The following is a 27,642-nucleotide window of genomic DNA, read 5'->3' on the forward strand; positions in this document are numbered from 1 at the left end:
CTCAACGCGTGGGCCACAGACTATCCACATCAAAATTACCTGGGGTGCTCCTTCAAAGTGCAGATCCTCTACACCCCATTAGGAGCCCTGTGGGCGGGGCCTGGGAACCTATGTTTTCAACAAGCTCCCCATTTCCGTCCCACCGATTCTTTCCTGTTCACTAAATGAGATTTGAGCACCACTGGCCCACACCAGCTGGTCCCCTTTATTCCGCCTTCCCCTGCCTTCGACCTGACTATGGATGCAGGCTGGAGGCTGCGCTGCCTAACCTCGGGCAAGCCTCTCAGAGCCCCTGGTTCCCCTACGTAACATGGGGAGCCCGGCGGGCCCGCGGCGAGGCTGCCAGGAGGCCTCGCGCGTCAGCCGCCGGACGCACCGTCGGCGCCCAGGAAGCGCCGGCCTCACCTGGCCGCCCGAGTCCCGCCCCTCTCGGCCGGCCCGGGCTGCCTACCTTCGCAGATCTGCTCCCACAGGTTCTTGCCGGGCAGCTCCGCAACTTGCCCCGGCGAGACGCGCATATCCAGGGACACAGGAGACACGACGGGCCCTGGCGTCCTGGCGGTGATGGACGACTCAATTGAAAGCGCCCGTTCCAAGCGCTGAGAGACGCTGGACACCCGTCCCGGCGCCGCCATGGCTGCAGTTTCCACGGCAACCACGCTCCCCGCGAGTCCGCGACCCGGAAGGAACCGCACCTTGCGGGGGCGGGCCAGCGAGTCGAGATTGGCTTCCGGGTCACGGCGGAGTGGGTTTTCACGTGGAGGCGGGGAAGTTTGGCCTTCGGGTGAGTGAGGAGGGCGCCTACCAGGCAGGACGGAGCTGGGGCTAGAGACTGGGCCTGGGGACTTACGCGGAGAACCGAGGGACTGGAGGACGACCCGCACCCTCAGATTCAAGTCCCCCCGTCGCCGGTGTGCGCTCGCCCCGGCCTGCGGCCGCAGTCTCCAGCAAGTTCTCCCGCCTTGGAGCTCGGCCCGGGACCCGGCGTAATCCCTCCTTCTGTGTTGGTGCGGAAGCTTTGGCGCGGTAGAGCCTTTGAGGAGGCAGTTTCGCCTCCCGGCTCTCTTGCTTCCTGCTAGTGAGCCTGCAGTGGGAGTGGGGTGTTGGTGCCATATGCAGAGAGCACAGGCTCTGAAGTTAGGCGGGCTGGTTTCGAATCCCTGTTTTACCCCTTGCTGGCTTTGGCACACAGGGCAAGTAAATTAAAAGCCTCCAAGTCTCAGTTTTCACGTCTCTGAGATGGGTTACTCATACCGAGCCTCACGAAGCTACCGCGAGACTTTAAAAAGCGCTTTTGGAGAAAGCATTTGCGTTCGCAGGAGAAGCTGTAAGGTTCATTTCCTCTTCCCTTTTCCTTGAAGGAATGAATACATTTAGGATCTCAGGTTTGAAGAGAAGGATCTTCAGTGCTAAAGAGGAGGATGCTACAGTGATTTGAACGAACGGCGGAGATGGGGAGAGAAGGGGATTAAGTTGGGGACAGCCTCTCCTTGGCTTCTTTGTTCTTATTCGATCTCTAGACCACTCCTCCATTTGAGGCACCCTTGGTGCCCTTGACTCCACCCTCTCCACGTTTGCACCTTCTCCCTCTCCTTTTGCAGGCCCCTCTTCCTCAGCCCACCCATTTAAACGTTAGTATTCCTTAAGTTTCTGTCTCAGGCTCGTTCTGTTCAAGGCTTACTTACCATCCATATATTCCTAAATTTACGTCACCCATGTCAGCCCAGTCACCTCTGAGCCTCATCCACCTGTCCACCAACATCTCCACATGGATATCTCAAGGCATCTGTTCCAACCAGCCTGTCTCCTTCAGCCCTCGCCTCCCCCGCTACCACCCCACCTCAGTTTCTTTGTCTTAGGGACTAGCAGCACCATCCTGCACTTGCCCAAGCTGGAAACCTCTGTCCTTCAGAAAGTTTCCTGACAACTGGTAGGCCAGATTAGATGACCTGTCTTACCCTGACCTTACCCCTGTGCTTGCTTTTATCACCTGTATCATTGTTAACACACACACCTACCTGCTTCTTGATGGCAGAGTCATCTCTTGTTCACCTCTGTGTCTCTAGCATTCCTTCCTTCGTTCAGTGAGCATTTATTGAGCACCCGCTCTGTGCCAGGTATAGAGCTGGGCCCTGGGAATACAACAGAAAACCAGACAGACAGGAGTAAGCAAGTGAGTATTCCTTTGGCTCTCCAGGTGCTCCTGGAGCCAATTATGAGTGAACTTGAGCTACAGCTCTGGCCTAGCCTGGCTCTTTGAAGCAGCTAAAAGTAAGGTCCAGTATGGACCCTCTGGGCTCTGAAGAAAGCTGCAGGATGGAGAAGCTCCCTGGCCTTTCCCGCCCACTGTCCAAAGCTCCTGTGAGAGGCCGTTTGTTTCTGGATTCCTTGAGTGTCACCATGTCATCTAGTCCAGGGAGCAGGAACTGGGGTGGTGACTGGTGTGAGAGACGTAGTACAACAGGAAGCTGAAATGTACTCGAGGACCCAGCCCCTTGTCATAGGTGCCTCCTTGACCCCCACCCAGCCCTGCCAAAGGAAAAAAAAAAAAAGCTGAGTGTTCAAGGTTGCTTTGTGCTTTCTCCAATCATTAAATGTTGACAATTTATTTGAAAAATTAAAAACAGTGGATGTGTTACAAATTAAAAACAGTGGATCCCCCACAGCTGGATGTGGCCTCCGTCTCCCTCCCCTCCCCCTCCCCTCCCCTCCCCCTCCTCCCCTCCCCTCCCCCTCCTCCCCCTCCTCCCCTCCTCCCCTTTCTCCCTCCTCACTTCCTTCCCTCCCCCTCCTCCTCCTCACTCCTCCCCCCTCCTCTCCCTCCTCCCCCTCCTCCCTCCTCCCCCTCCTCACTCCTCCCCTCCGCACTAGCCTCTGATCTGATCTGGTTCAGTGCCTCTTTTATGGATAGGAAAACTCAGGCCCGGAGAAGCCAGTGCTGTGTGGCAAGAGTATGTGAGTCACCATTTGAATGCAGGCGTCCTCAGCCCCAGCTGGGGCTCCTCACCATACCTTGCTGCTGCTCTCATTACTAGCCACATGGGAAGGTAATTAGAAGAGTAAGTCACCCTCGGTGCATGCGGGGGCAGTTAATTTTCAGACGCAAAGCTGAAGCGCTCTTTAGATGAAGCAAGGGAATGGATTAATTGTGTCACAGTTACTGCCTCTGGTGACAGTCAGCAAGAGGAGCTGACCTCAGGATTTCTGTCCCCTTCATCCAGTAAAAGGTAAGCCCCGGGGGCCGTGCCTGGCCTGTGGCTTGAGTGCAGTTGTGCCCTCAGTGGCTGGCACAGGGTACGTTTCTGGAGAGAATGACTAGGCTTAGAGGTTTGAGGAAGGGGATTAGGAAAGGGAATCAGTGATGTACCAAGCACTTTCCATGGATTATTGTTTATTCTTTCCAACAGCTCTTTGAGGAAGGAAGTGTTATCTCCCCCCATTTTCAGCTGGGGAAGTTAAGGCCCAGCGAGGATAGGTGGTTGACTTAAGGTGAGGGAGCAGCTTGGATTTCAGCCTGGGGCTGTCAGGATTTAAACTCCATTCTGTTTCTTTGATCATATTTCCCTTTGCTCCACAGGAATCATGCCCATTTTCCCAGCCCCTAACCTTTCAGACCATCCACTCCAGGAAACGTGACTTTTGGTAATACCTAGTGGAATTGTACTCAGGGTGGCTTGGCGTGGGGATAACTTGTACCATTTCTTTTTTCAGGAATGATCACTAAGACTCACAAAGGAGACCTGGGCCTTGGGCTCCCAGAGAAAAAGAAGAAGAAGAAAAAGAAGGTAGTTAAAGAGCCAGAGACTCAATACTTGGTTTTAAACAGTGACAGTTATTTTGCAGAGGTTTGTCCCACAAGAGCCACATCACCCTCGAAGGATATGGTCCAAGAGCAGGCACCCGAAGTGCCTCTAATGAAGAAAAAGAAGAAAAAGAAAGGTCAAAGCACCGTCTGCGAGGAGCCCCTAGAACCTGAGACCATGTTACGTGCCAAACGGATTGAGCCATCGCCCAGCCCCAGGAAGCAGACACTTGGTCCATCTGAGTCCCTTGGTAGGGAAAAGAAGAAGAAGAGAAGGTCCGTGTCCCCTGGCTCAAGGGTGAAGACCTCCCCAGACCCCAGGCAGGGCGAGGAGGTGACCAGAGTTGGCAAGAAGCTCAAAAAACACAAGAAGGAGAAGAAGGCGCAGGGAGCTGCAGCCTTCTCAGCCAGGGACCCTTGGTTCTGTGAGGCCAGGGATGCTTTGTACACTAGCTCAGTTGGGAAAGGTGGCGTCCCTGAGCAGGCAGCCTCGGGACAGAAACGGAAGCAGGGGAGCCCCAGGGAACACAACATGAAGATGAAGAAGAAAAAGAAAATCCACCAGGAGGGAGATATCCCCCTGGGGCACCCTGAGCTCTCCAGGTCTGTGGAGAGCAGCCGTAGGAAAGGAAGTAAAAAGAAGTCAGTCAAAGTTGAAGCTCCAGAATACATCCCAATAGGAGAGGACCCCAAGGCCCCTGTGAAGAAGAAAATGAAGTCCAAGAAAAAGGCAGAGCAGGCAGACACTGAGGAGCCAGCTCTGAAGAGGAAGAAGAGGAGGCAGGAGAGCAGAGTAGCAGGAGAACCTTGGGAGGAGGTAGGCTTCCTTCAGAAGCACACTGTTTTGGGAGAATAGGGTGGAAGTTGGGAGCGCGCGTGCGTGCGTGTGTGTGTGTGTGCGCGCGCACGCGCACACATAGGCACTCAGCTTTTTAGCTGCCAGAGCCCTGACTAAACTGACTTCAGTCAGAAAAGGGGATTTATCAACACATGTAACTAGAATGTTTGAGGGCTACTACCTTCAGGTATAGCTGGATCCAGGTGCTAGTGTAATAGTCTCAATAATAAAGGGATCCCTTGCTATCGAAACTTTACCCAAGTTCTCACTATCTGCACTCAGGATCTGGATTAATTAGAATAAGCTTTTCAGATAAATCCCTGTGTTTCTGAACTCTTGCCACTTGCTATCTAAAGCTCAGGAACCAAATAGTTTGAGATAATATGATGTCCATAGCTATCTGCGCTCAGGATACACAATTTAGGGATCAAATAGATTTAGATTGCAGGAGATGCCTGTGTGGCTTTCCCTAGCTCCGGGCTTTGTATTTTTCAATGCTGATTTTAATGTCAGGTTCCTTCCCACCCCAACCCCGTGGTGAGATGCTCCCAGCATCTCCAGCCTTTCTTCATAGTAGTTAAGCCACCCCCAAAAGGAGAGGGGTGGCCCCTCCTAAACTATTACAGGGAACATCCCAGCACTGCTCTCCCAGATCTCAATTGGGTCACAAACCAGAAGCCCAGATCTGAAGCCAGTGGGCAGGGGCTGAGGGTGTCAGTCCCACTGGAACTCCGCTCTCTGAAACTGGGGGAGCTGGTTTCTGAGAGGAATACCGGGGCCCTGTTACCAGGAGGAAGGGAGGGGATGGCGGCCTGGTGAAGATGGCAGAGATGTGCTCTCCACCCTGGCGGGCTTCCTTGACTGGGGAGGGGAGGGAGGAGGCGGTCTGAGCACTGGGACTCGGCAGGCGATGTGAGGGAACAGAGCCGTCCAGGGCTCACCACAGTGACGTGGGGTACCAGGCAGAGCACACCCGAAGCGAGGACGTGGCAGTTGTCACTGCTGAGGGACTAGGGGAAAGTGGCCAACCTGAATCTTACTGTCAGATGGTCCCGCAGGGGCTGAGGCCAGTGAGAGAGGGTGGCCCGGGAGAGCATGGCCCATGCAGGCCCAGCAAGGCTTCTGTGTGGGAGCTGAGACCTGTGAGGGGCTGGGGCCGCCTGTGCTGAGGGAGCAGCAGGTGCAGAGGCCCTGGGAGGAGCAAAGAGGCTGGCGTGGCGGGAGCCGGGCCAGCTGGGGTCCCAGCAGCGTCTGGATTTCCATGTAAATGAGATGGGAGCCCCTGGAGGGTTCTGGGGAATGGGTGGTGTGACCCAGTTGAGGTTGGTTTTATTATTTTTTAATTGAGACGGCGTTGACATATAACATGATGTAAATTGAGAGTGTACCCGAGCTGCTGTGTGAAATGCACCAGTGCTGGGGGCGGGGAAGCAGTTAGAGCCTGTCCTGGTTGCCCAGGCAGGAGAGAAGGTACCGACCAGAACTTCGGAGCTGGGGGGCTGGGGCGGGGTATGGAGGAGAGAACCGGGGGGATTCGGGTTTGCTGCAGGCCCCCAGCCCTACCTCTGCATTCCCTGGCCCTCGCCAGCCCCTCCTCCCCCACTGTCAATGGGGGCCTTGGCCTTTCTCCTCTTGCTGGTTTGGTGTCACCCTGGGAAGTGAGGTGACGCCTGGTGGGAAAGGTTGTGCTCTAGGCCTGTGTCGGGAGACCTGGGTTAGTGTCAGCCCTGTCCCTGAGCTGTGGGGTGACCTCACGATAGTCACTTCACCTCTCTGAGCCTTAGTGCGTCCATCTGTCAGATAGGTCAGGGCCACAGTCTTCAGGACAGAATTGGGGAGAATCGTGGAAGAGAAAGGATGGCAGGTGTTCTGTGGGCGTAGCGCTCCAGTCTCGAGTCTTTTCTGGACTCTGTTGCGATCTCATCCGGCTGGGCTGCCAGGGCAGAGGCCATCGTCCGCTCGAGCCTTACTCCTTCTGCCCTCTTTGCAGGAGCCAGACACGGACTTGGAGGTAGTGTTGGAAAAGAAGGGCAACATGGACGAGGCGCACATAGACCAGGTACGACCGGTCCTCGTCCTCCCGGGCATCTTCCCTTCCCCAGACGCATACTTGCCTCCCGCCAGGCCACGAGATCCTGGTCCCAGAGGCATCAGGGACTCCAAAGGCAACGGGGCCAGCCTCTGCCGCCTCTCCAGTGGTGGGGAGCCTGTGGCCTCCCCCACTTCATGCTGGGAGAGCTGTTCATTGCCTTGACTTTGGCTCAGGGGCTGTCTGGTCCTTCAGAATCCCAGGCTGAGGTTGTCCTCCTCATTACCACTGCAGGGGGAAAAGGGGACATGTCCCTGTGACCTGCAGCCAGGCAGTGGGCACGTGCTCTGCCCGGCCCACGCGTCACCACCTCCTGGCCTCCATTCAGGAGCATTTTATTTATTTATTTTTTTGGTCTTTTGCAACTTTATTTAAATATAATTGACATACAAGAATCTGCGCATATTTAAGGTGTACAATTCGATGAGTTTTTTTTTTTTTTTGCGGTATGCGGGCCTCTCACTGCTGTGGCCTCTCCCGTTGCAGAGCATAGGCCCCGGACGCGCAGGCCCAGCGGCCATGGCCCACGGGCCATGAATTGCCTAGGCACCTTTGTAAAAAATCAGTTGACTGTGTGTGTGTGTGTGTGTGGTGTGGGTCTGTTTTTAGACTCTTGTTGAGTTTCATTGATCTGTATGTCTATCTTTACACTAACACTTCATTGTCTAGATTATTGTAGCTATATAATGTCTTAAATTAGGTAGTATAAGTCTCTAGTATTTGTTCTTTTTTAAGTTGCTTTGGCTATTTCAGGTTCTTTGCACTTCTGTATAAATTTTAAAATTAACTTGTTGGTTGCTACCAAAAAATGCTGCTGGGATTTTGATTAAGATTGCCTTGAATCTACAGACCAATTTGGGGAGAATTGACATCTTAACGGTATGAAGGCTTCTGATCCATAAACATGGCATCTTTGTCCATTTATTTAGGTCTTTCGTTGCTCTCAGTATTGTTTTATAGTTTTCAGTGTACAGGTCTTGCATGTCTTTTGTCAAATTTTCCTTAAGTATTTTATATTTTTGATGCTATTGTAAATAGTATTTCCGTTCAATTTTTATTGTTGTATATATTGCTAGTATATAGAAATGCAGTTGTTGTACAGGAGCATTAGGAGAAGTTGTTCTCTTGTGGACCAGCTTCTGCTTCTGTCATGCCCAGATCCTGTGTGGGAGCTGGACATTCTAGAATTAGGATATTTTTATGATCCTGGACCCCAAGGCCTATCAGGACAGCATAGTAACCACATAGGTACAGCCTTGGGCCATTACTAATGAGGTTACTTTGGCAGCCACCAACCTCAGGACCCCCACGTAGGTGGCTGTGAAGACCAAACGAGGCCGTTTGGGAGGCGCTCAACAAGGGCCTGCCCGAGACCTGTGCTTTGTAAGCGGCAGCCGTTCACCTGCCTGCATCCTCACGCTGTGTCAGCCAGTAATTGCTGGACAGAAGCAACAGGGTGTGATGTGGGGACGGCCCGTGTCATGGCCCTGCCGCTGCAGGAGAGAGAAACGGAGGAGTGCTTGCAAGGCAGCCGACTACAAGGAGGGGGGCCTACAAGATGCTGCGAGGAAGTTCCTAATGCCTTTGGGGTGTTGGGGGCCTCTCTCCCTGGAGGGGAGGGCCTGAGGTAGTTGGGGCGGAGAGGCTCAGTAGGATGATGCTGACAGGGCCCAGTCCAGGGCCTGGCACAGAGCACAGGCTCCCCAGAACCAGGGGCTCCCCAGCCTCCTGCAGGTCATCGTTGTTTGGGGACGGGGGCCCGGGCTGCAGTGGCTAGTGGGGAAAATGGAGGTGGGGCCCTGACCCGTCCAGGCCCAGCCCCTGCCCTCGGCGCCTCTCCCAGGCGTCCTGGCGCTCACAGGGGCAAGGCCCACCACACACCTCTTTGCTTCTTATGAATTCGTACCTATTAAATACCTCACGGTTTTAAAGAAAACTTCTGTTTTGGGTTACAGATGATCTCAATGTATGTGAAGCTTTCTGCCCCAACTCTCCCTTTCTTTTTCTGGTAAAAAGTTCATTGTGTTAAAAAAAAAAAATACGGGGGGCGGGGAAGCAAACTGAAATCCTACCAGGCAGCGGTCTCCAACTTTTTTGGCACCAGGGACCAGTTTTGCGATGGGGAGCAGCAGGTGAAGCTTTACTGGCTGCCGCTCACCTCCCGAGGACCGGGTGTTGGGGACCCCTCCTACCACCTAATAGTCATCACTGTTAACCCTTTGTTGTTATATCCTTCTAGATTTTTCCTTTGTAACTGTGTATGTGTGATTTTAAAGCAGCGTACAATCATGCTCTGTATACTGTTCTTTTCACTTTTTTCATTTAGCTGGTGAGCTGCTTTCCGCTTCAGTGAGTGCACATCCACATTGTTCTCCGTCAGCAGCATGACTCTGACATAGGAATATACCATCATTTCTCTCATCCCTACAGCTGCCCTTTGGATTTGTTTTATGCAGTTTCTTTTTTTTTTTTTTTAATGGCTGCGTTGGGTCTTCGTTGCTGTGCGCGGACTTTCTCCAGTTGCGGCATTGCGGCGCACGGGCTTCTCACTGCGGTGGCTTCTCTTGTTGCGGAGCATGGGCTCTTGGTGCATGGGCTTCAGTAGCTGTGGCTCGCAGGCTCTAGAGCGCAGGCTCAGTAGTTGTGGCGCACGGGCTTAGTTGCTCCACGGCATGTGGGATCTTCCCGGACCAGGGCTCGAACCCATGTCCCCTGCATTGGCAGGCAGATTCTTAACCACGGCGCCACCAGGGAAGTCCTGTTTTATGTAGTTTTGAACTATATGAATGGTCACCTCATTTCAGCCTGTTGTAGATTAGAAGAGAAGAGGAGGGGCCACAAACTGGGAGCAGCTAAAGTCACACCTGAACCCTTGGGCCCTAGAAGCTTCTGTATCAAACCACAGGGTCACTGGTGTGCTGACTGTGGCCTTGAGCCTCTCTGGTAACAGTGTGCAAGGTGTCCCTGCTGTGTGCCAGGGACTCTTTGTCTTACATTCTGCACCGCAATTCATCGTGGGGCTGGGGGCTTTCTTACACCAACCAGCAATTCCCCGACACCACGCGGTGTCCTGCAGTTCAACTCAGTCTGACGCTGTCTATCTGGAGATACCGTTAGACCGCTCAGGTGAAGGGCTCAGTCCCGCCAGACTGCTCTCCACCCCTGTCCCCCGTTGAGACGCCAGTCTTAGGCCAGGTTGTCACCTGTGCTTCTGATCAGAGCTACAGATCAGAGGTTCCAAAGACCTCCTCCTCAGCTTCAGTTAATTTGCTAGTGGCTCACAGAACTCAGAGAAACATTTTACTCGCCAGATTACTGGTTTATTATGAGAGGATGTAACTCAGGGACAGCCAGGTGGAAGAGACGCACAGGGCAGGTGTGTGGGATGGAGCGTGGAGCTTCCATGCCCTCTCCGAGAGCTCCACTCCCCAAATCTCCAGTGTTCACCAACCCAGAAGCTCTCCGAACCCTGACCTTTTGGGTTTTTGTGGAGACCTCATTACAGAGGCAAGGTTGATTAAATCATTGGCCATTTGGTGGCTGAGCTCAATCTCCTCCTCCGCTCCCCTCCCCAGAGGTCAGGACTGAAAGTTCCAGCCCTCTCATCGGTGGTTGGTTCTCTTGGCAACCAGCCCCCATCCTCAGGTGCTTACAAAAGTCACCCAATTAACGTAACAAAGGACACTTTGATTGTTCCCATCACTTAGGAAATTCCTAGGGTTTTTGGAACTCTGTGCCAGGAATGGGGATGAGTTTATATATATATATATATATTTCTTGTCATATATTTCTTACTATAAACCACAGTATCGCAGTTCTCCGTCTCCCATTTATCCTCCAAGGTAGCTGATATTTCCATCTCTTTGCAGATAAATAGACCACGGTACAGAAAGATTAATTGACTTACGCAAGACCACACAACTAGTTAATGGCAGTGGTAGGATTCAAACTAGTCTGTGCCTGACTCCAGAGCCTGTGTTCTTTCTAGAAGATGATACTGTCAGCAGGAAAGTTAACTACAATATCTTCTGTACAGGCAGGGCTTTGGGCATGTGTTTTGAGAAATTTCCACCCCAGATGGCTCTTACAAACAGAAGAGTTTCTAATGCTAAAGGTGGATAAGCTTCAGTGTCTAGGAAGAGTCATTCTTTTATTTATTTATTTATTTATTTATTTGGCTGCACCACTCAGTGCATGGGGTTCCCCAACCAGGGACTGAACCACTCGGGCCCTGGCAGTGAGAGTGCTGAGTCCTAACCACTGGACCGCCAGGGCGTTCCGCCGGAAGATTCATTCTTAAGGAATGGAAAAGAAGGGTGAATGAGGCCTGCACGTTTTAGGCCAAGGGATTGCCCCTCACATGATTAGAGGGTATATTTTTGACAAATGCCTCCCCCGGTCTGCAGCAGAACAAAGCTGCCCATCCCCCTCCAGTCCCCCCACCCCACCTCCTCTCTGTCCTGGGTTTGAAGCTCGAAACCGGCTGTCTCACTGTGCTCTTTGCTTTCCTTTCCCTTGCTCAGGTGAGGCGAAAGGCCTTGCAAGAAGAGATCGATCGTGAGTCGGGCAGGACGGAAGCTTCTGACACCAGGAAGCAGACGGTAAGTTTCACGCTGGGCTCTGCGAGGGCTGCTCTGGCCTCCCGCCTCCTCCTCACCTTGCAGGGACGGCAGACCAAGTCCATCTGGCCCAAAAGCAGCCCCCGCCCGCCAGCTGGCTCCCTGCTCCACAGAGCTCGTCCTGAGCTACTTTCCTTTCTTGGGAAAGGGGTGCTTGCCCCGCTCCTGGAGAGCTGGCCGCTTGAGCTAAGCAGCCTGGATCTTGTCTCTGGCTCTGGACGGGCGGGGTGTCCCAGTCATCAGTCGCTGGGGGCACGTGATGGCGAGCTCTTCCCAGCAGTGGGTGGTGCCCTCAGAAAGCTGCTGGGACAGGGGCGGGGGCAGAGGTGGCAGGCGTGTGGTCCAGTTGGGATGGGAAATTTCCAAACCAGGCCCAAGGAGATGGCACGGGAGAGCGTATGGCATGGGGACCGCGAGGTCAGGCTGAAGAGAGGGACAGGAGGGTGCGGTGGGCAGGGCGGTGGGACCTGCTGGAGGGCGTTTATGTGGGGCAGCGGGGACTGGGGTAGAGGAGAGGGCAGAGGGGAGAGAAGAGAACTTGTTAATAAACGACGTGGATTTGGGAGAGGGGGACAGAGGATCCAGATGACGGAAGGACTTGCTTCCTTGTAACACTGTCTTAAGCTTTCCTAGTGCAGCACAGAAGAGAACAAGTTGCTTTGGATCAAAAGACCTGAGATCAGTTCCTGGCTCTGCCACCTTCTATAGTTATGAGCCTTTAGCAAGTAACTTCCCTTCTTTGAGCTTCAGTTTCCACACCTGTAAAATGGGACTCATGCTCTGGCTGGCCCAGAGGGGTATGGAATGGGGCTTTGTTATGTCATTCCTCTAGTATCTCCTTTCTCTCCATCCTCTTGAACTGGGCAGAGCTGATAAGATTCCATGATTGAGTGAGGAAGGCCAGAAACAAGGCAGCGTCATCCAGAGCAGTGGCCCAGAGGCTATACCTGGAGGGACCCGACAGCAGGAGGGTGGTCCGGGGGCGTAGGGGCGGGGATCTTCTGGGGATGCTTTAGTGGCCCTGCCTCCTGAGACCTGGGGCCACTTGACTGCTGAGGCACGTGGTGGGGATTGGAGACCGGGTCCCCTCTCAGTGGGTCGGTAGCCCTGTGAGAGCAGGCTCACAGGACTGGTCAGCCTCCGGCAGCTCTCTCCTCAGACCCGGTGCGGGGCTGTCAGAGGTGGTCTCTCCTTCTAGAAAGTGAAGGCTTGGCAAGCAGTTGTTAACGCCTGTGTTGGGGGCACTGTGAAGCTGGGAGAGCTTGTCACCAGTTCACTCAGGGCAGCTAGCTGTAGCAATGACTGGTTCTTACTGTTCTCCCAAAGCCGACCTAGAAATAAGCGCTAGGCTGGCATTTGGCTCACAGGCGGAGAGTTCCCAGGCGGCACAGAGGTCAGCAGTCCTGGCGGGGTGGGGTGGGTAGATGACCAGTTTCGAGGACTTAAAGCGAACCAGGCGTCAGGCTCTGAGTTGTTGGTGTAAAACCTGATTCGAGCCTCAGTGAAGCCCCGTCGGGGGCTGTTAGGCCCCTGTTTTATAGATGAGGACATTGAGGCTCAGGGGTTAAGTTACTTGACCAGGGTGACGCAGGCGGGGCTCAATCCTAAGTCTTCGAAGTCGCAGTCTTCATGGGGAGCTGGGTTTCTGGCCTCGGCCACAGACACGGGAGGGAAGGGAGTCTTCTCTTGGGCCACTGCTCTGAGGGGCTCTCTTGCATTTTCCCAAACCTGGCCGACTTGTGCGTGGGTTGTAGAGTGCTCTGGGCAGGAATCGGGGCCCCCGAGTTCCTGGGCTAGCTCAGCCTCCGACTCGTGTGACCCTTCACCTGCCGGGGCCTCCACTCCTTTCCTGCTGTGAAGTGCAGCGCTTCTGCGAAGGGAAATGCATTTCAGACTCCCGCTTGCCCTCTCCACCCTCCAAAGGACGGAAACCTTAGGCTGATGGATGAGTAGCCAGCTGGTGAGGTGTGTCGTACTGTCTGCCGTGAATTGGGGGAGAAGGAGGAAGGCAGACGGGCAACTCAGTGTGAAGGGTGGGCTCTGGTGTGGGCCAGACCCGAGATGGAGTTCCAGCAGGGTTACCAAGTAGGCTTGTGCCCCCAGTCCAGCTGCAAACCTCCATTTCTTCATCAGGAGAGTGGGAACCAACAGTATTCCTCACAGGGCTCTGGTTGGAGTTAAGATAATCCACTGCTGTGCCCGCAAGCACTGTGCCTGGTGCGCAGTAAGCCTTTGATCATCTGGATCCTCCCCGGCAAGGCTGGGGGCTGGGGGCTGGGGAAAGGAAGATGCTTTGGAAGCCAGGAAAGTAACCACCTGTTTTCTCTTACCACAGGGCACTCAGTTTGGCCAGTGGGATACTGCTGGCTTTGAAAATGAGGAACAGAAACTGAAATTTCTCAAACTCATGGGTGGCTTTAAAAATCTGTCCCCTTCATTCAGTCGCCCCCCTAACATGGTCGGCAGGCCCAACATGGCCCTCAGCAAGAAGGTGGCCGACACCCTGCAGCAGAACCTGCAGCAGGACTACGACCGGGCCGTGAGCTGGAAGTACAACCGGAGGGCCGGCCTCGGCTTCTCCACGGCTCCGGACAAAATCTTTTATATTGACAGGAATGCATCCAAGTCAGTCAAGTTTGAAGATTAAACTCTCCTGTCTTGTCCCCCAGAACGGTTCTGTTACGCAGATGAAAGCCATAGGACAGTTGTCTCGAATCGAACTCCTGCAGAGATAAAGGACAACTATGTTGATGTGCTTGGACAAAGTGGGGTGAGGGCAGCTCGTTTCAGGAACCAGGAGAACATGTGAGTGGCTGAAACCTACTCTTTTCTGTGTGAAGCTTCTGTCCCTATTGAAGACAGTGAGTATCAATAGCAGTAGCTCACACTTGTCCGGTGCTTACTGTGTGCCGGGCACGTATGTGTCTTCCTTGCGTTAATGTGTTTAATCTTCATGATTCTGAAACAGGTGCTATTATTATCCCCATCTTATAGATGAGGAAACTGAAGTTCAGGAATGAACTAATAACGTTGCCTGGGGTCACCCAGCCAGTGAGTGCCAAGTGTACTTTTGTGCCCCGAGACCGATGTCACTGTTCACCACACTGAATGTCCCCTCTAGGGAATCTCACCCAGAATACTCATTGAGGATTAAAATGCCTCAATTGAGGAAACAGAAGCTTTTTACATGCCTAGATCTCAAACAGGAAGCAGGATTAATGTAAACAGGGAGAAGCAAGCTCATTTTCCCTCCCCCTTCTTGGAGTAGCCACAGGCAAAGAGGCGTCTGGCTTGCCACCAAGCCAGATGTGGCTGAGCTTCCTCTTCTGCTGGGAAATGTGTTTCTAAACCCATCTTGCCTTTTGCGTCTGCCGTCCTTCCACCCCAGTGGCAAGCTTGCATTTAATCTTCCTGCTTTAACTGGATTCTGAACAGGCGTTTTAGGGAGCAGGTGGTTAGTCCTCCACACGAACGAACTGAAGGCACATTAATTCCCAGGGACGTGTTTACTGGATTCTTTTCAGTCACGAGGAGGAGAATCCCAGGCGACTTCCCTGGAGGAGGTCGAATGCCGGGAGGCACAGACGTGGGGATGACAGGGCATTGCCTCATCAGCCTGGGAACAGTTTCCAAGCCTTGATGCTATAGCCAGCCTCACAAAGCTCCAGGTATAGCCACCTGAGTGACATGTGACCACCTTCTCCGCATTCACCTAGCATTTTGCTTCCCAAAATATCAGTTCTGATTGGGCCTTTTTCACACCACTTGACTTGAACTCCTGCTACAGACATCGTGTCTCAAGCAGGCCTGGACAGCCAGGAAATTCAGTCTCTCACGTGGCAGGGAGTCCTGTCCTGTCGTAGGGGTTGATTCAGCTTCCCATGAAGGAAACGAATGTTTCCTCTCTGCTCCGTCATCCTCAGCGTTGGCTCCATCAGGCTGGTGGGAAGATGGCTGTAGCAGTTCCAGGCAGCGTATCAAGACACTAGACCATTACAGAGGAAGAAGAAAAACCTTCTTGTGGTTCAAGGAAACTTCCAGAAGCCCTTTTGTCATAACCCATTGCCCAGCAGTGGGTCACGTACCCATTCTTGAGCCAGCCCCTGGCATGTGGAGGGAGACTCAGGCCAGTCAGGAAGGAAGACTGAGGTTTGGATGCTGGTGAGATGAACACGGGTCCACTACTGCCCCATGGGGCAGAGGTGAGGCAGGCCTGCCTGGGCCCTGACCAACAAGCATCGGCCAGGTCTAGAGTCCTACAAGTCTGTGTTAGCAGTGATTCAGGTGGGCCACTTCCCTCAGAAGGTGAACTTGGCCTTTCATGGATTCAACCTTGAGATGCATAACGGAAGAGGCCTACGAGGTAAGATTCTGCATTTGAGTTAGCTCTTCAGGGCACAGCCCCTTCCAACAGGGGAATAAATCTTTCCCAGTCTTGATCCACACTACAGGAACTTGCCCAGTGTAAAAGGAACCAACCAGTGCTTCTCTAATCATTTTTATCTTGCTGAGAGATCACACTACAGTTTGGGCCTGCTCGGCTGTCAGGAAGGATTGTGCTCAGCCGTCTACTGGGTGCTTCCGGAGAGTGGCTGAGCGATTTTCCATGACCTGTCCCCACAGTGGTAGCTCTCATTAGGGTGTGGTGGTCAGGCCTTTCCCCTCTTGCTGTTCAGTATCTTCAGTCTGCGTGTGATAGGATTTGACTTTCTAGCTCAGTGTGGCTGAATGAGTTCCACTTGGCTTGGGAAGGTTTATTAAAGTCTGTTCCTGAAGCAGGGTCTAAGCAGAGAAGGCTGGGCAGCCAAGACGGCAAGATGCCAAGTGTCCTCAGATTGAACTTATTAGCCTTGTCTCGGCTGCTCTCATAGGTGCAGACCACTGTTGCTCTAGTTGCAGCTCCTGCCCTGCAGTTAGCTGGGCCTCCGTCCTTTTGTAAATTGAACAACATTGTCTTGAGTCACCTATCCCCCTTTTTCCCCATGTCCTGGGCCCTCCTCAAGCTGTCTGCAAGTTTTTGTGGTGTGATTTCCCATGTTGTTCCTCATTTGTTGACTCCGTGTAGCACACAGCCTGTCTCCACTGGAACAAGGCGGTTTTTGGATTTTTACTCAGAATCTGGGAGAGATGGGTGGGAGGTCTGGTATTTAAGCACAGCCAAGGTCTTAGCTGAATGTATAACAACCCTGTTCTCGAACTTGTTGGCTGTTTCTCCCTTGGGGGTTGCTCACTGACTGACCCCCCCTCCTATGGCAAGGTCCTTCCCTCCTTATAACTGCCTTTATCCAGCCGTTCCCCAGACCTCGTGATTCTTAACCACTTTTTTATTCCTTGGGATGATTCCTGCTGTTTTGCCTTAGCCCGCTAGGCCCCTCCCTGAGGCCACCTTTCTGTAACTAGACTGGCCCATCAAAAGTATTTGCCAGATAGACACAGTTCTCCCCTTGAAAATTGTGTGTTCAGCTCTGCAAACTTAGAACTGTTCAGGTTTGTGGTTGGAATAATGCCCCCATGCCCCACGCCCCCCCACCCCCTGTCCAAGTCCTAATCATTGGAACCTGTTAATATGTTGTGATACAAAACAAAAGGGAGTTTAAGGTAGCAGATGGAATTAAGTTTGCTAATCAGCTGACCTTAATATGATTGGACTGGGCCTGCCCAGATAATCCAGGCTGAGAAGTAGAAGAGAGGACAGAAATCAAGAGACTTGCAAGAAACACTCACCAAGCTGTCACTAGTTTGAAGATGAAGGGACCACCAGCCAAGGAATGCAGGTGGCCTCTAGAAGCTGGAAGAGGCAAGAAAACTGATTCTCCCCTAGAGCCTCCAGAAGGAATACAGCCCAGCTGACACCTTCACTTTGAAGGTAAGCCCACTGGACTTCAGACCAGTAGAGCTGTAAGGTGGTAAAATTGTGACGTCTTAAGTCACTAAGTTTGTAGTAATGTAAAGCAGCAATAGAAAAGTAATACAGGCCTCGTGCAGAAGTTCTTCTCACTTTCACCTTATTTCCTAAAACTTTTTGATTTTTTTTCTGTTGTTGTTCCATCATCCTTCATGTAGTAGTAGTAGCAGACTTCATCTCATGTAGGCCATGGTCTTCAGAGGCTGGCTAATTGATTTAGTAACAGGCTGAGGAAACCACACAAGAACATAGAAAATCTAAGCTTCCACCTGGGCCAGGTAACATATGGTTCAGAGGCTGCTTTGGTGTAACGGCTACCTGACCGAACGTGAAAGTCCAAGTCCAGGTTAATGGAAGAAGAGCATTAGGAATTCACTGACTCAGGCTTGGGCACTGATGCTGTCTGATGTGTACAGCCTCAACGCAGATGACTTAAAAGTGCATAATTTGTAAATTTGCCGATTGATTTTCATTTGAGTAGTATCGTATAGTAAAAGTGGTATAGGAAATAATTTTAATGAAAATAATTTTGTGAAATAAAGGCCACTTGGGAACATTTGAGCAATACCACCGTGCTTTCTGAATGTCTGTTATGTTCAGTTGAGGTGCATTCTTCAGTACACGCTGTTCCTTAACGGAGGCCATTTTCTCAACAGAATCTTTGCATTGGGGTGGGGTGGGGTGGGGCTCACTATTAAGCTGGCCGGAAAATCCATAGCATATTCTTGGTCCCAAGCTATTCAATTAAAACATGAGTTTATGTAAATTAAAAAAAATTATTTTAGCTACTTTTACTGTGTGAACTGTAATCAGGCTTTTCACAGAGTAGAGGTGAAATGTAGTCTATCTACATTCAGTGTATACCTTCCAAAAGTACAATAGTTTGGGGGCACTTTTAATCCACAACTTGGATGCATTTTCCTGCACAAGGGGTTCTAGGCTGTGAGTCACCACCACCACCAATATTAATGCTCTTACTGATTCAAAATGTCAGTGGAAGCTCATTAGTGGTAATACAAGAATCAGATTCCGCCAAACTGATAAAAAAGTAGACAGAATCATATGCTGTTTAGGGTTATTATGGCTGCAAGAAAACCAGGCAGTATGTTTAGACACGTTCTCTTCCAGATGAGAGTCAACTGTAATTAAATGAACAGTCGTGAACATAAAGTGTTCCTTCAGGAGGTTTATTCAGTTACAGTATATTTTCCATCGAAGCCACAGGGAATCTCAGATTTGACCTCACTTTCTCCTTTAATCCACCAGCATATTCGAAGTCCAATCAAGAGCTGATTTTGATATAAAGCAAATTAGGGAAAGGGCACAGTGGGTCTGTCCAAGTGGACTGCTTTTCAAGGTGCTTTTTCCAATTAAAAAACACCTTCCAGGGCTTCCCTGGTGGCGCAGTGGTTGAGAGTCCGCCTGCCGATGCAGGGGACACGGGTTCGTGCCCCGGTCCGGGAAGATCCCACATGCCGCGGAGCGGCTGGGCCCGTGAGCCGTGGCCGCTGAGCCTGCGCGTCTGGAGCCTGTGCTCCGCAACGGGAGAGGCCACAGCAGTGAGAGGCCCGCGTACCGCAAAAAAAAAAAAAAAAAAAAAAAAAAAAAAAAAACACCTTCCAGAAGGGAAAGATGTTACTTGCATTCTTCAGTTTTTCCCTAAAGGCCCCTCTGAAGGCCGCTTGTGCAAAGAAGCACTAAGATGCCGCGCTCAGTGAGCAGGAGTGGGTTCGACTGCTCTGACAGCTCCCGCTTGTTCGCTTCAGAGAAGCCAATCTGTACGTGTGTAAAAATAAAAACAAAAACGCAAAATAGGTCTTTCTGGACTTGGCCCCAGAGGCCCTAGGGTCAGGTCCTCGTCTGCAGAGGGAGCCTGAGGGCCAGCTCGGTCAGATGCCCCATGTCTGGGTGTTTGCTTCGCTTCTTGATGTATTCCAGAGTTTTCACCTAGGAGGAAAGAGAAAGACTCATCTCCTTTCTGGTTCATAGCTCTCAGGGCTCCAACAAATCAGCCGTATCAGGAGCTCTGGCTTTTTTCTTAGCAGAGAAGGGAGGGGAAGAAACCAGCAGTTTTTAAATAAGACTCCTTAGATTATAGCTTGCTCTTAAAATCACCAGGGATGACTGGTGTTTTCATACATGTGGTTTTTATTCAGAGGGAATTAATTTTTACTACTACTCAGTGGTCCCTTGGTTCCAGGGCCAAACTGAGGATACTGAATCCCTTGTAGAAACTGGTGTCGTATTTGCATATCACCTACGTACCTCCCCCTGTATATTTAAATCACCTCTAGATGACTTATAACACCTAATACAATGTAAATGCTACGTAAATAGTTGCCGATAGGTGGCAAGTTCAGGTTGTGCTTCTTGGAAGTGTCCGGAATTTTTCCCCCCCCTGAATATTTTTGATCTGTGGTTGGTTGAATCTGAGGATGCCAAACTTGCAGATACGGAGAGCCATCTGTACTTTGTAGGGCCTGGCACCTTTCTGGAAGGGGAGACTGGGGCTGTTTGATGTCCAGGCCCTGATGTTGTGTTGAGGCCACTTGTGCCTGGCCAGCGGGCTTGCATCACTCGCCAGGACAGCCATGCTTGGTGGGCGTTGTGAGGGCCCCCACTCCCCCCACCCCTCCCCTCGCCTCGCCTCACCATGGTCCTGGTGTCCGCACAGCCGTGCCTCTGTGCCAGGTGCCACAGGTTGACGGACAGCTGGTTGAGCCTGTTGCTGCGCAGGTCCCCATGGGCCAAGATGCTGTTAAAGAAGGAAAGGCCCAACGAGCTCTGGCGCTTTAGGGCCTGATAATAGAAAAAAGAGGTTACTATCTGGCACTGGGGCTCAGGCCCGGCCCAGTGTTGACACTGCCAGGGGTTCCAAGGCCAGCTCGACCAGGGATCTTCTGGAGGGCGAGCTGCTTAACCTCCCCGGGTTACCCCAGCACTGATAGGCCGTCTTGATTAATGCAAGTACAGGCGTAAACTGAACGGTAAGATACGTCTCTCACAGACGTGTCCTCAAGCCAGCCAAAGTTTCAGCCACTCTTCCCGCCCTCTGGGTGCTGGTAATAAAGACCAAAGACAGCTCCCCGTGAATACTGCTCCCCAATGCCTGGTGCCCATGCCCAGCTTTTATAGGAACCATTAGGTATTCTTCACACCACATCATTCCTCTTTTGCTCAGTGATCTGATGTGAAAGGTACTCTCCAACAAGTAAAGTCTAACCAAAATGTCAGAGTAGACCAAACCTGAACCCCAGCTTTGAATGGTAAAGACAGAAGGGAAACTAAATCTCCAAAATGCAACAGGCCCAGGAGAAAAGATACCAGCTCCCGAAGGTAAACAAAGGCACCGGGGAAGGCCCAAGTCAGCAGGTGGGCCTGAGCAGGGGACCCGGTCAGATCACACATCTCTGTGGGTCCTGGAGAGCTGACGCCCGGGCCCTTGCTGGGTGCTCTTGGCTCGCGCTGCAGACATCAGTGCTGCCAGTAGCCTTGAGTGTCTGCTTTGCTCCTTGGCAGCTAGTGGGTATGGGGTCCTTACACTGTGACAGGTATGAGCTGTGTGCTTTACACAGCTCACCTTGTTTAATCTTCACGACAACTCTCTGTAGGTAGGCAGGATTCTGGAGCTGGATCCCAACTCCTGGTTATCCAAACACTAATCTAGGTGCTACTGTGAAGGGACTTCGCAGGTGTGATTAAGGTTATGGACCTTAGGGAGATAATCCTGGATTATCTGGGTGGGCCCAATCTAATCACTTGAGCCCTAAAAAGCAGAGAAATTTTTCAGGCTAGAGTCAGAGACAAGTAGCAGAAGAGGAAAGCAAAGGAAAGATGACGCAGAAGGGGAGACCAGAAAGATTTGAAGCATGAGAAGGACACGACCCACCACTGCTGGCTTTCAAGATGGTAGAAGGGGGCCAAGAGCTAAGAAATGCAGGCGGCTTCTAGAAGCTGAGAACAACCCTCAGCCAACAGCCAGCAAGGAAACAGGACCTCAGTCCTACACCGTATGGAACTGAAGTGGCCAACTCAAATAAGCTGGGAGGTGGATTTCTCCCACTGCCTCCTGGTAAGAACCCAGCCAGTCAACACCTTGATTTTGGCTTTGTGAGTGAAACCAGGAGCAGAGAAACTGGCCCAGCCAGCACCAACTTCTGACTTACCAAACTGGTGAGATAATAAATGGGGGTTCTTTTAAGTTTGTGGTGACTTAAAGCTGTAATAGGAAACCAATACGCTCCCATTTTGCTGATGTGGTCAGAAAGCTTCAGGAACTTGCTCAAGGACCACAGCCAGCAAGTGCAGAGTGAGGATTTGAGCTCCAGTCGTCCAGTTCTGGAGCCTGTGCTGGTACCCACACCCTCCCATGTCCCTTCCCGGTTTATAAGATGTTCCCATAGACCCATGGTTACCATCACATTAGGCATCCAGATTCTGAAGAAGCTAACAGAATTGCCCGGTGCAGCTACACAGGTTTATCCAGGGAAATAGGAACGATTTGATGTGGTTTAGACCAATACATATTTTTTTCCTGCTTTTTTCAAACAACCTACTAACTGTCCATCTGTCCATGCATCCTTCCACGTGTGGAGCCCACAGAGCAGCAGACTAGGCTAACTGCGGAGCCAACTTTGTTACCCCCTCCTGCTGCCCTCTCCCAAGTGAGGATTTAAAGTCTTCTAGTGGAGAAAAAAACAACGCAATAAAACTGCCAAGGAGCAGCTCAGAATGCAGTTGGGTGAGGGTGGCTGAGTGACGACAGTGAAGAGACTCAAGCCCCCTGAATTGAGCCTGCCTAGACAGCGGTCTGGACCAGGTGACCGTCACAGAAGCAGCTGGGCCGACCGAACAGCACTGCTGTCAAGGAGTGGGGTCACACTGTCGGGTCCCAAGCCTGCAGGCACCAGCAGGGAAGGCTGGTGGACTCATTAACTGGCTGGCAGCTGCCTGCTTTGGGTTCCTTTGTTTAATCAGACAGTGAGCTCTGCCCCCCCCCCCCAGTCGGGAACGGGGCAGAGACCATCCAGTGGGTTCCAGCCCATCCTGCTCGCCTTTTCAACTGGCTCTCATCTGATGCCTGGGGAACAGGAGGGCCCTGGTTTCTGCTCAGATCTAAAGGACCAAGCTAACAGAAAACTCTCAAATCCAACTGTAAGAGTCTCCCAAGAGAGGCCCTTTAACTACATTTCTTTGAAGCAAGGGAGAATTTTTAAAAGTCAAACAAGTAAGACAGTATCTTACTGGTTATTTCTCTATTCTGTATCTTCTCAAGCATTTTACTCTGAAAGCCCAGTTCGCATGTGTTTTAAATGCACAGCCCATTAGAAATGAGATCATTTAGAGACAGGTCTGGGGATGAGCAGGCAGGCGGCCGACGTGCAGAGACCCAGGAAACTGAACACATTATGAGAGACCAAACCAGGGCCTTGAGCCCCTCTTCTCCCTACAGAGGTTTTAAATAGAAAAGAGCTGCTTTTGTTTCTTTTCCTAGGGGAATTGTCATTTGCAGGAAGTTGTAACCCTCTGGCCTGGTTCCCAGCCTCACCACACCCAAACAGTTTCATAAAGCTCCTGACTAGGGTAGGGCTGGCTCCTTCACATGCAAGTACAGGACAATTTTGGAAGCAGGGCTGATACCAGCGCTGCGAGATGAGACACTCAGCTCGGGCACCAGCGTTGGGCCTTCACAGAGCCCAGCTTGGCTGCGCGGCAGCTTGAGAGAGGTCTGAGCGCTCCGGGCTCTAGAGGCCTCCGCTCCCAGGGCCGCCTGTGCCGAATCTCACAGCATGCTGTTAAAGTGAAGGATGACATGTTGCATCTTAGCTCAGTCCACCCGTATTTTTTCTAAGAAATGTGCATATATGGGCAGACATTTTCAGTGAGAGTCCCTGGTATTTATGTGAGTTGAAATGTACTTCAGAAACTTTCCAGCCCTGCTATTCTTTCGGAATTCTTTCAGACTCGTTATTACGGTCAATGCCTGCTCCCCCAAGAGAAAGAGACAAATGTTAAAGTAGTTCCAAATTATATGGTTCTGGCCTCTATTTTTGTTGTGAGCCTGGAGGTCCTAGACTGTGGTCATTGATGCTGTCAGCAGCCACCTCTGATTGGACCCAGCCTGTCGCGTCAGAGTGAAGAAATGCATTTTCAAGGCCCGGGGCACATGTTTCTTGGGCGCGACCGTCAAACACACAGCCCTGCTCTGGCAAGAAGCTAGAGCCAGAGCCCTTGGCTGTAGGGATCAGGGAAGATGCTAAGAATCCTTCACAGCAGGGGAGTGACCAGTGCAAGCTGAAGGTGAAGGACTCCATTTCTCCTGCAGCGTAATGAGGGCTCTCTCCTGAAAGCTGCCTACTGCAGAGACGAAGTTTACAGGCTTTCGAAAAAGGCCTTTCAGCTGGAGGAGGGGAGTTACCTCTTCTAACACTAACTGGTTTGATAAACCAGTTCCTGAAGAAATTGGGGTTCGGATGCTGCCCCCTCCACTGACAGCCAGTGCCCTCCAAGCATTAACTCCCCAGCATTCTACAGCCCTGCAGCCAGGGGGCCCCAGGGTCAGTGGGACCCACCCACAATCCTCCCTCCCTAGAGAGGGCGCTGGGAGGCACTTGGGGCCCCCAGGGCAGCAGTGGTTCCGTGTTTTCCATCTGCCCTTTGGCCTGCTAACCTTAAGGCTGGCCCTGTGTGCAGTGCCCCTGACCTCGGCAGTGGCCACTGGGGAATGGACTCTGGAAAAAATCCCACTCGCTCCAGGACCTGCTTGAATACCCTGGGGAGACTGGGAACGTGGGACATACATGTATGTTGTGTGTGTGTGTGGGTGTAATATTCTCATGGTTTCTGTGGTGGGGTGGGGAAGGGGGGAAGCGCAATGGTGGCATTCTGTACAGTCCTGGAAGTGAGTAAGAATTAAAAGTCCAGTTTGATCTTATTTTGTCTTCAAAGGATTTAGTGGGGTGGGGAGTAGAGAAGCAAATCCTAAAAACATGAGACTTGAGGTTTGGGAAGGAGGGAGCTGGGGAAGCGTGTGGGCAGGAAGGGGAGGGCTGGAAAGCCACTGGGAACCCTGCAGTCCGACATCTGTCCTGGGTTTGGGAAAGGGAATTGGAGGGGGTGGGGGGTGAGTGGCAGTGAGAGAAAACAGGAATCTGCCAACATGAGATCAGGAATGAGCTGTCAGTTTCTTTGGAGTAGTGAAGAGCAAGACTGGTGGGGCTGGGCAGACATGGAGGCAGAAGCCTGACATGAGCTGCCCCAGGGGAAGGACGCGGAGAAAGGTCAGGCACTGGCTTTGACTCCAGAGTCACTGCCAACCTCCCCACCCTGATTACACAGCAGGAATCAGCCTTAACACAATGTCCACCAAGCCTGAGTCAGAGCTACTGGGATCCAACTGTCACCCACATGTTGGAGCTGAAGCTGCAAAAATGGAGTAACTGGGGAAGGGTACCAGGTGGTTATTTAGATCATACTATAATTTGGAAATTATTTTGAAATCAGTCAACCATCTATCTATATGGAGAATATGGGAAAAACTGCTCTGAAAAGGCAACGACGCAACATCTGATAAATATATTCTGTGGATCAGGGCATGGGTTCTAGAAGATTGCCTTGACCACATTCCATAGCTACCACTCTAGGATTCAGTTTCCTCATCTGGAAAGTGTAAAGGGATAACAGCTGTTCCCACTCATGGGACCGTTGTGAGAATTAGAGGAAACCACACACGCAAAGTTCTCCACACTACACTTACGTATAAGAAAGGCTGGGATGGGAATTTCCTGGCTGTCCAATGGTTAGGACTCCGAGCTTTCACTGTCAAGGGCCCGGGTTCAATCCCTGGTCGGGGAACTAAGATCCCGCAAGATGTGGGGTGCGGCAAAAAAAAAGAAAAAGGCTGGGCAAGCATAGCCTACTATCATGGTTGGTCAACAACCGTATGCCACTTCTTAAAAGGTAAGTGGTAAGGCCTTGACCGAGGAGGGTGATGCAGTGGCTACGGATTCACGCCTGGGGATCTGGGTGGGAACCCTGTTCTGTCACAGCCAGAGGAAACCGGGAGCTCTGGAAACCTCTCTGAGCCTTGATTTTCTTTTCTGTCCAAGGAGAATGAATGCAGCACCTACATCACAGGGCTGTTGTGGGCCTCAAAGAGCTAAGGTGTGGAAAGTGCAGGCTGTTACTCAACATGTGCTGACTGAGCACCCGCTGTACGCCAGGTTCAAGGTGAGGATGCCGGGGTGAGTGACAGATGGATCCCAGAGACCCTGTCTCAGGCACAGGCAGGTCTCCGAGACCCACGTCTTGCGGTCCCGGCCACATGGAGCTTACATTCTGGTGGGGGAGGCAGGCGACTGAGACGTGAACACACAGAGCATTTCAGAGAATGCCCGAGCGTCACAGGGACAGTTCAGAGGGACGCAGGAGTGTAGTGGCTACTTGACACAGGGTTCAGGGAAGGCCACTCTGAGGAGGTACTTGAGCTGAGACCCGAATGATGAGAGGGGTGGCCAGGGGAACCCTGGGGAGGCGCAGTGCAGGCAGAGAAAATGGCGGGAGCAAAGGCCCCGGGGCCCTCGATGAACAGTCTTCACACAGGCGCGTTACTCTGGACGAACCAATGTCCAAGCACCCTGGGAACGCGTGCTTTCAGGGCAAGCGGCGGGGATGGGGGCGGCAGGGGCACCTACCTCGTCCTTGGCCAGGGTTTTCAGATGCTCCAGGATCTCAGCCATCACCGTCTCGCACAGCTTGTTGTTCTCAGCCAGAAACTTGGAGTCTCCCCCGTAGAGGCTGTCATTGGAGTCAACTGATGGGAGAAACCAGAGCAGTGAAACATTCCCAAGCCCAAGGCCAGGGAGAGGCAGCCGTGGTGTCAGCAGGTGGCAGGAAATCAAAGCAGGGCAAATGGAAATGGCCAGAATTTCCCACGGGCTTGGGGCCTTGGGAATCATGGAGAAAACACCTGGCCTTCCAGACTGTCTAAGCCAGAGAGCTCAGACTCTGAAGTCTGTCCCCTCCGGCCCTGCCATGGAGGGGGACAGCAAGCATCACAGTGACCATCAGAACAGCTGTCAATACTGAGCACCGGTGTGCCAGGCACTGGGCTCAGCGCTTCACAGGTGTTACTGTGGAGTCCTCATAACCGGCATGTGCAAGAGATGACAGATGGGGACACTGAGGCTCCGAGCCTGTCCCAGCCAGGATCCCAAACTGGGAGGCTCCCGTCAAAGCCTAAGCAGTCCCAGCCCCCTGCCCTGTCACTCCGCCTCAAAACCTGTGCAGATGGAACACAAGGTTCTCTACATCTTCTCGCAAACCTGAATCCTTTCACTAAAGTCCCCTCTCTCCTTGGGCGGCTCCTGTGACAGCCGCTGTCTAGAGAAAGAGCAGCTGCACGAACAGCCTGAGTTTGACCTCCCCCCTCCCTCCTTCCTATCGACCTTCACACAAAGCATGACCTCTGGGTAAGGAAGGAGAGGGACTCTACAGGGTGCTGTTTTGCACTTGGTTTTTTTTTCACTTAATGATTCCTGGAGCTATTTCCATATCAGCATATATGGATGTGCTGCTTTGCTTGTACTAGCTGAGCAGTAGTCCATTGTGTGATGGACCAGAATGCTTTTGGTTGGTCCCTCCTGCGGACACTTCAGTGGTTCTCTTTCTTTTCTTTTTTTTTTAGGGGGGCGGGCGGTGAGGGGTCAGGGCCAGGCTGCTGCAAAATCTTACCGTCTGTAAGGGAACCACAACCTCTGCCTTGCAGAGTCAGTTCTTTCCCTACATGCCTTTTCTCGCCAGATCCTTTTTTAACTGCTTTCACCCCAGCTCCCAAATGCCGACTTGTACGTGGCTGAGCATAGTTATTTCTGGTGTGAATGAGTGGCGCTCAGTTCACTGCAAAACCATTGGAGCACCCTCAGCGCTAAATGGTCAAGGAGAGGAAAAGTGCAGTGGCAGCTCTTAGATGTTTCTGATGTGGTGGAGGCCTAAAATTTGGGCCACTGTCCCAGGTGCAGTGACATCTGATAAAACAGAGGCTGTGCAGGTGCCTTGGGGGGGCGGGGGGCGTGGCTGGGCTTACACAGCCATGTACACACAGTGCTAATCCAGTTCATGGTTTAGAGACATTGTCAATAAACCGGTTCAGCTTAGCTCATCTGGGGGAAGGAATGTGGTTTGCTGTGCTCTTCTCGGCCCAGCTCATCACCATCCCTAGGATCCTGTCTCCTAGGCATATACAATCAAAAAGGGATGATACATATGAGATCACAGTAAAGCCCATGAAGTTGTGCGATGCAAACAAGAGGTGACACCACAAGCGAGGGACACGGGGCACCCGTTTAGCTTGCAGATGGGTGAGGCTGAGAGTCAGAGCCGCAATGGATA

At 52.0% G+C, this 27,642-nt stretch overlaps 3 protein-coding genes across 9 annotated transcripts in view; 1 reads left to right on the top strand and 2 right to left on the bottom strand.

Moving 5' to 3' along the window:
• Nucleotides 1-713, bottom strand: part of IQCK (IQ motif containing K) — a 127,760-nt gene extending 127,047 nt beyond the window's left edge. For all 5 annotated transcript variants that reach the window (XR_014017674.1, XM_081257295.1, XM_081257293.1 and 2 more), the window contains exon 1: nt 452-713. Coding sequence is in view for 4 of the 5 variants with exons in the window: in XM_081257295.1 (XP_081113421.1) it covers nt 452-635 (184 nt within the window). In the remaining variant the exon portion in view is untranslated. The remainder of the gene's footprint in view (nt 1-451) is intronic.
• On the top strand, nt 714-17,902 carry KNOP1 (lysine rich nucleolar protein 1). 3 transcript variants are annotated; one of them, XM_081257287.1, is made up of 5 exons: nt 714-784; nt 3,712-4,619; nt 6,631-6,699; nt 11,253-11,330; nt 13,684-17,902. In XM_081257287.1, exons 2-5 carry the CDS (start codon nt 3,714-3,716, stop codon nt 13,993-13,995), a joined length of 1,365 nt encoding a protein of 454 aa, XP_081113413.1. In that variant the 5' UTR covers nt 714-784; nt 3,712-3,713; the 3' UTR covers nt 13,996-17,902. The 3 variants fall into 3 exon arrangements, with proteins under 3 accessions (XP_081113413.1, XP_081113415.1, XP_081113414.1); XM_081257289.1 differs by lacking the exon at nt 714-784 and adding an exon at nt 838-1,007; XM_081257288.1 differs by lacking the exon at nt 714-784 and adding an exon at nt 2,937-3,227.
• Nucleotides 17,903-18,426: 524 nt separating this feature from the next.
• VPS35L (VPS35 endosomal protein sorting factor like) overlaps nt 18,427-27,642 on the bottom strand; it is a 130,220-nt gene continuing 121,004 nt past the window's right edge. The window contains exons 29-32 of the mRNA XM_081257286.1: nt 25,947-26,065; nt 19,906-20,052; nt 18,870-19,200; nt 18,427-18,634 (exon numbers count right to left, since the gene is read on the bottom strand). Coding sequence (XP_081113412.1) covers nt 19,102-19,200; nt 19,906-20,052; nt 25,947-26,065 — 365 coding nt within the window. The 3' untranslated portion in view covers nt 18,427-18,634; nt 18,870-19,101. The remainder of the gene's footprint in view (nt 18,635-18,869; nt 19,201-19,905; nt 20,053-25,946; nt 26,066-27,642) is intronic.

This window comes from Mesoplodon bidens (genome assembly GCF_964165515.1).
Source record: "Mesoplodon bidens genome assembly, chromosome: 15".
NCBI classification, from domain to species: Eukaryota; Metazoa; Chordata; class Mammalia; order Artiodactyla; family Ziphiidae; genus Mesoplodon; species Mesoplodon bidens.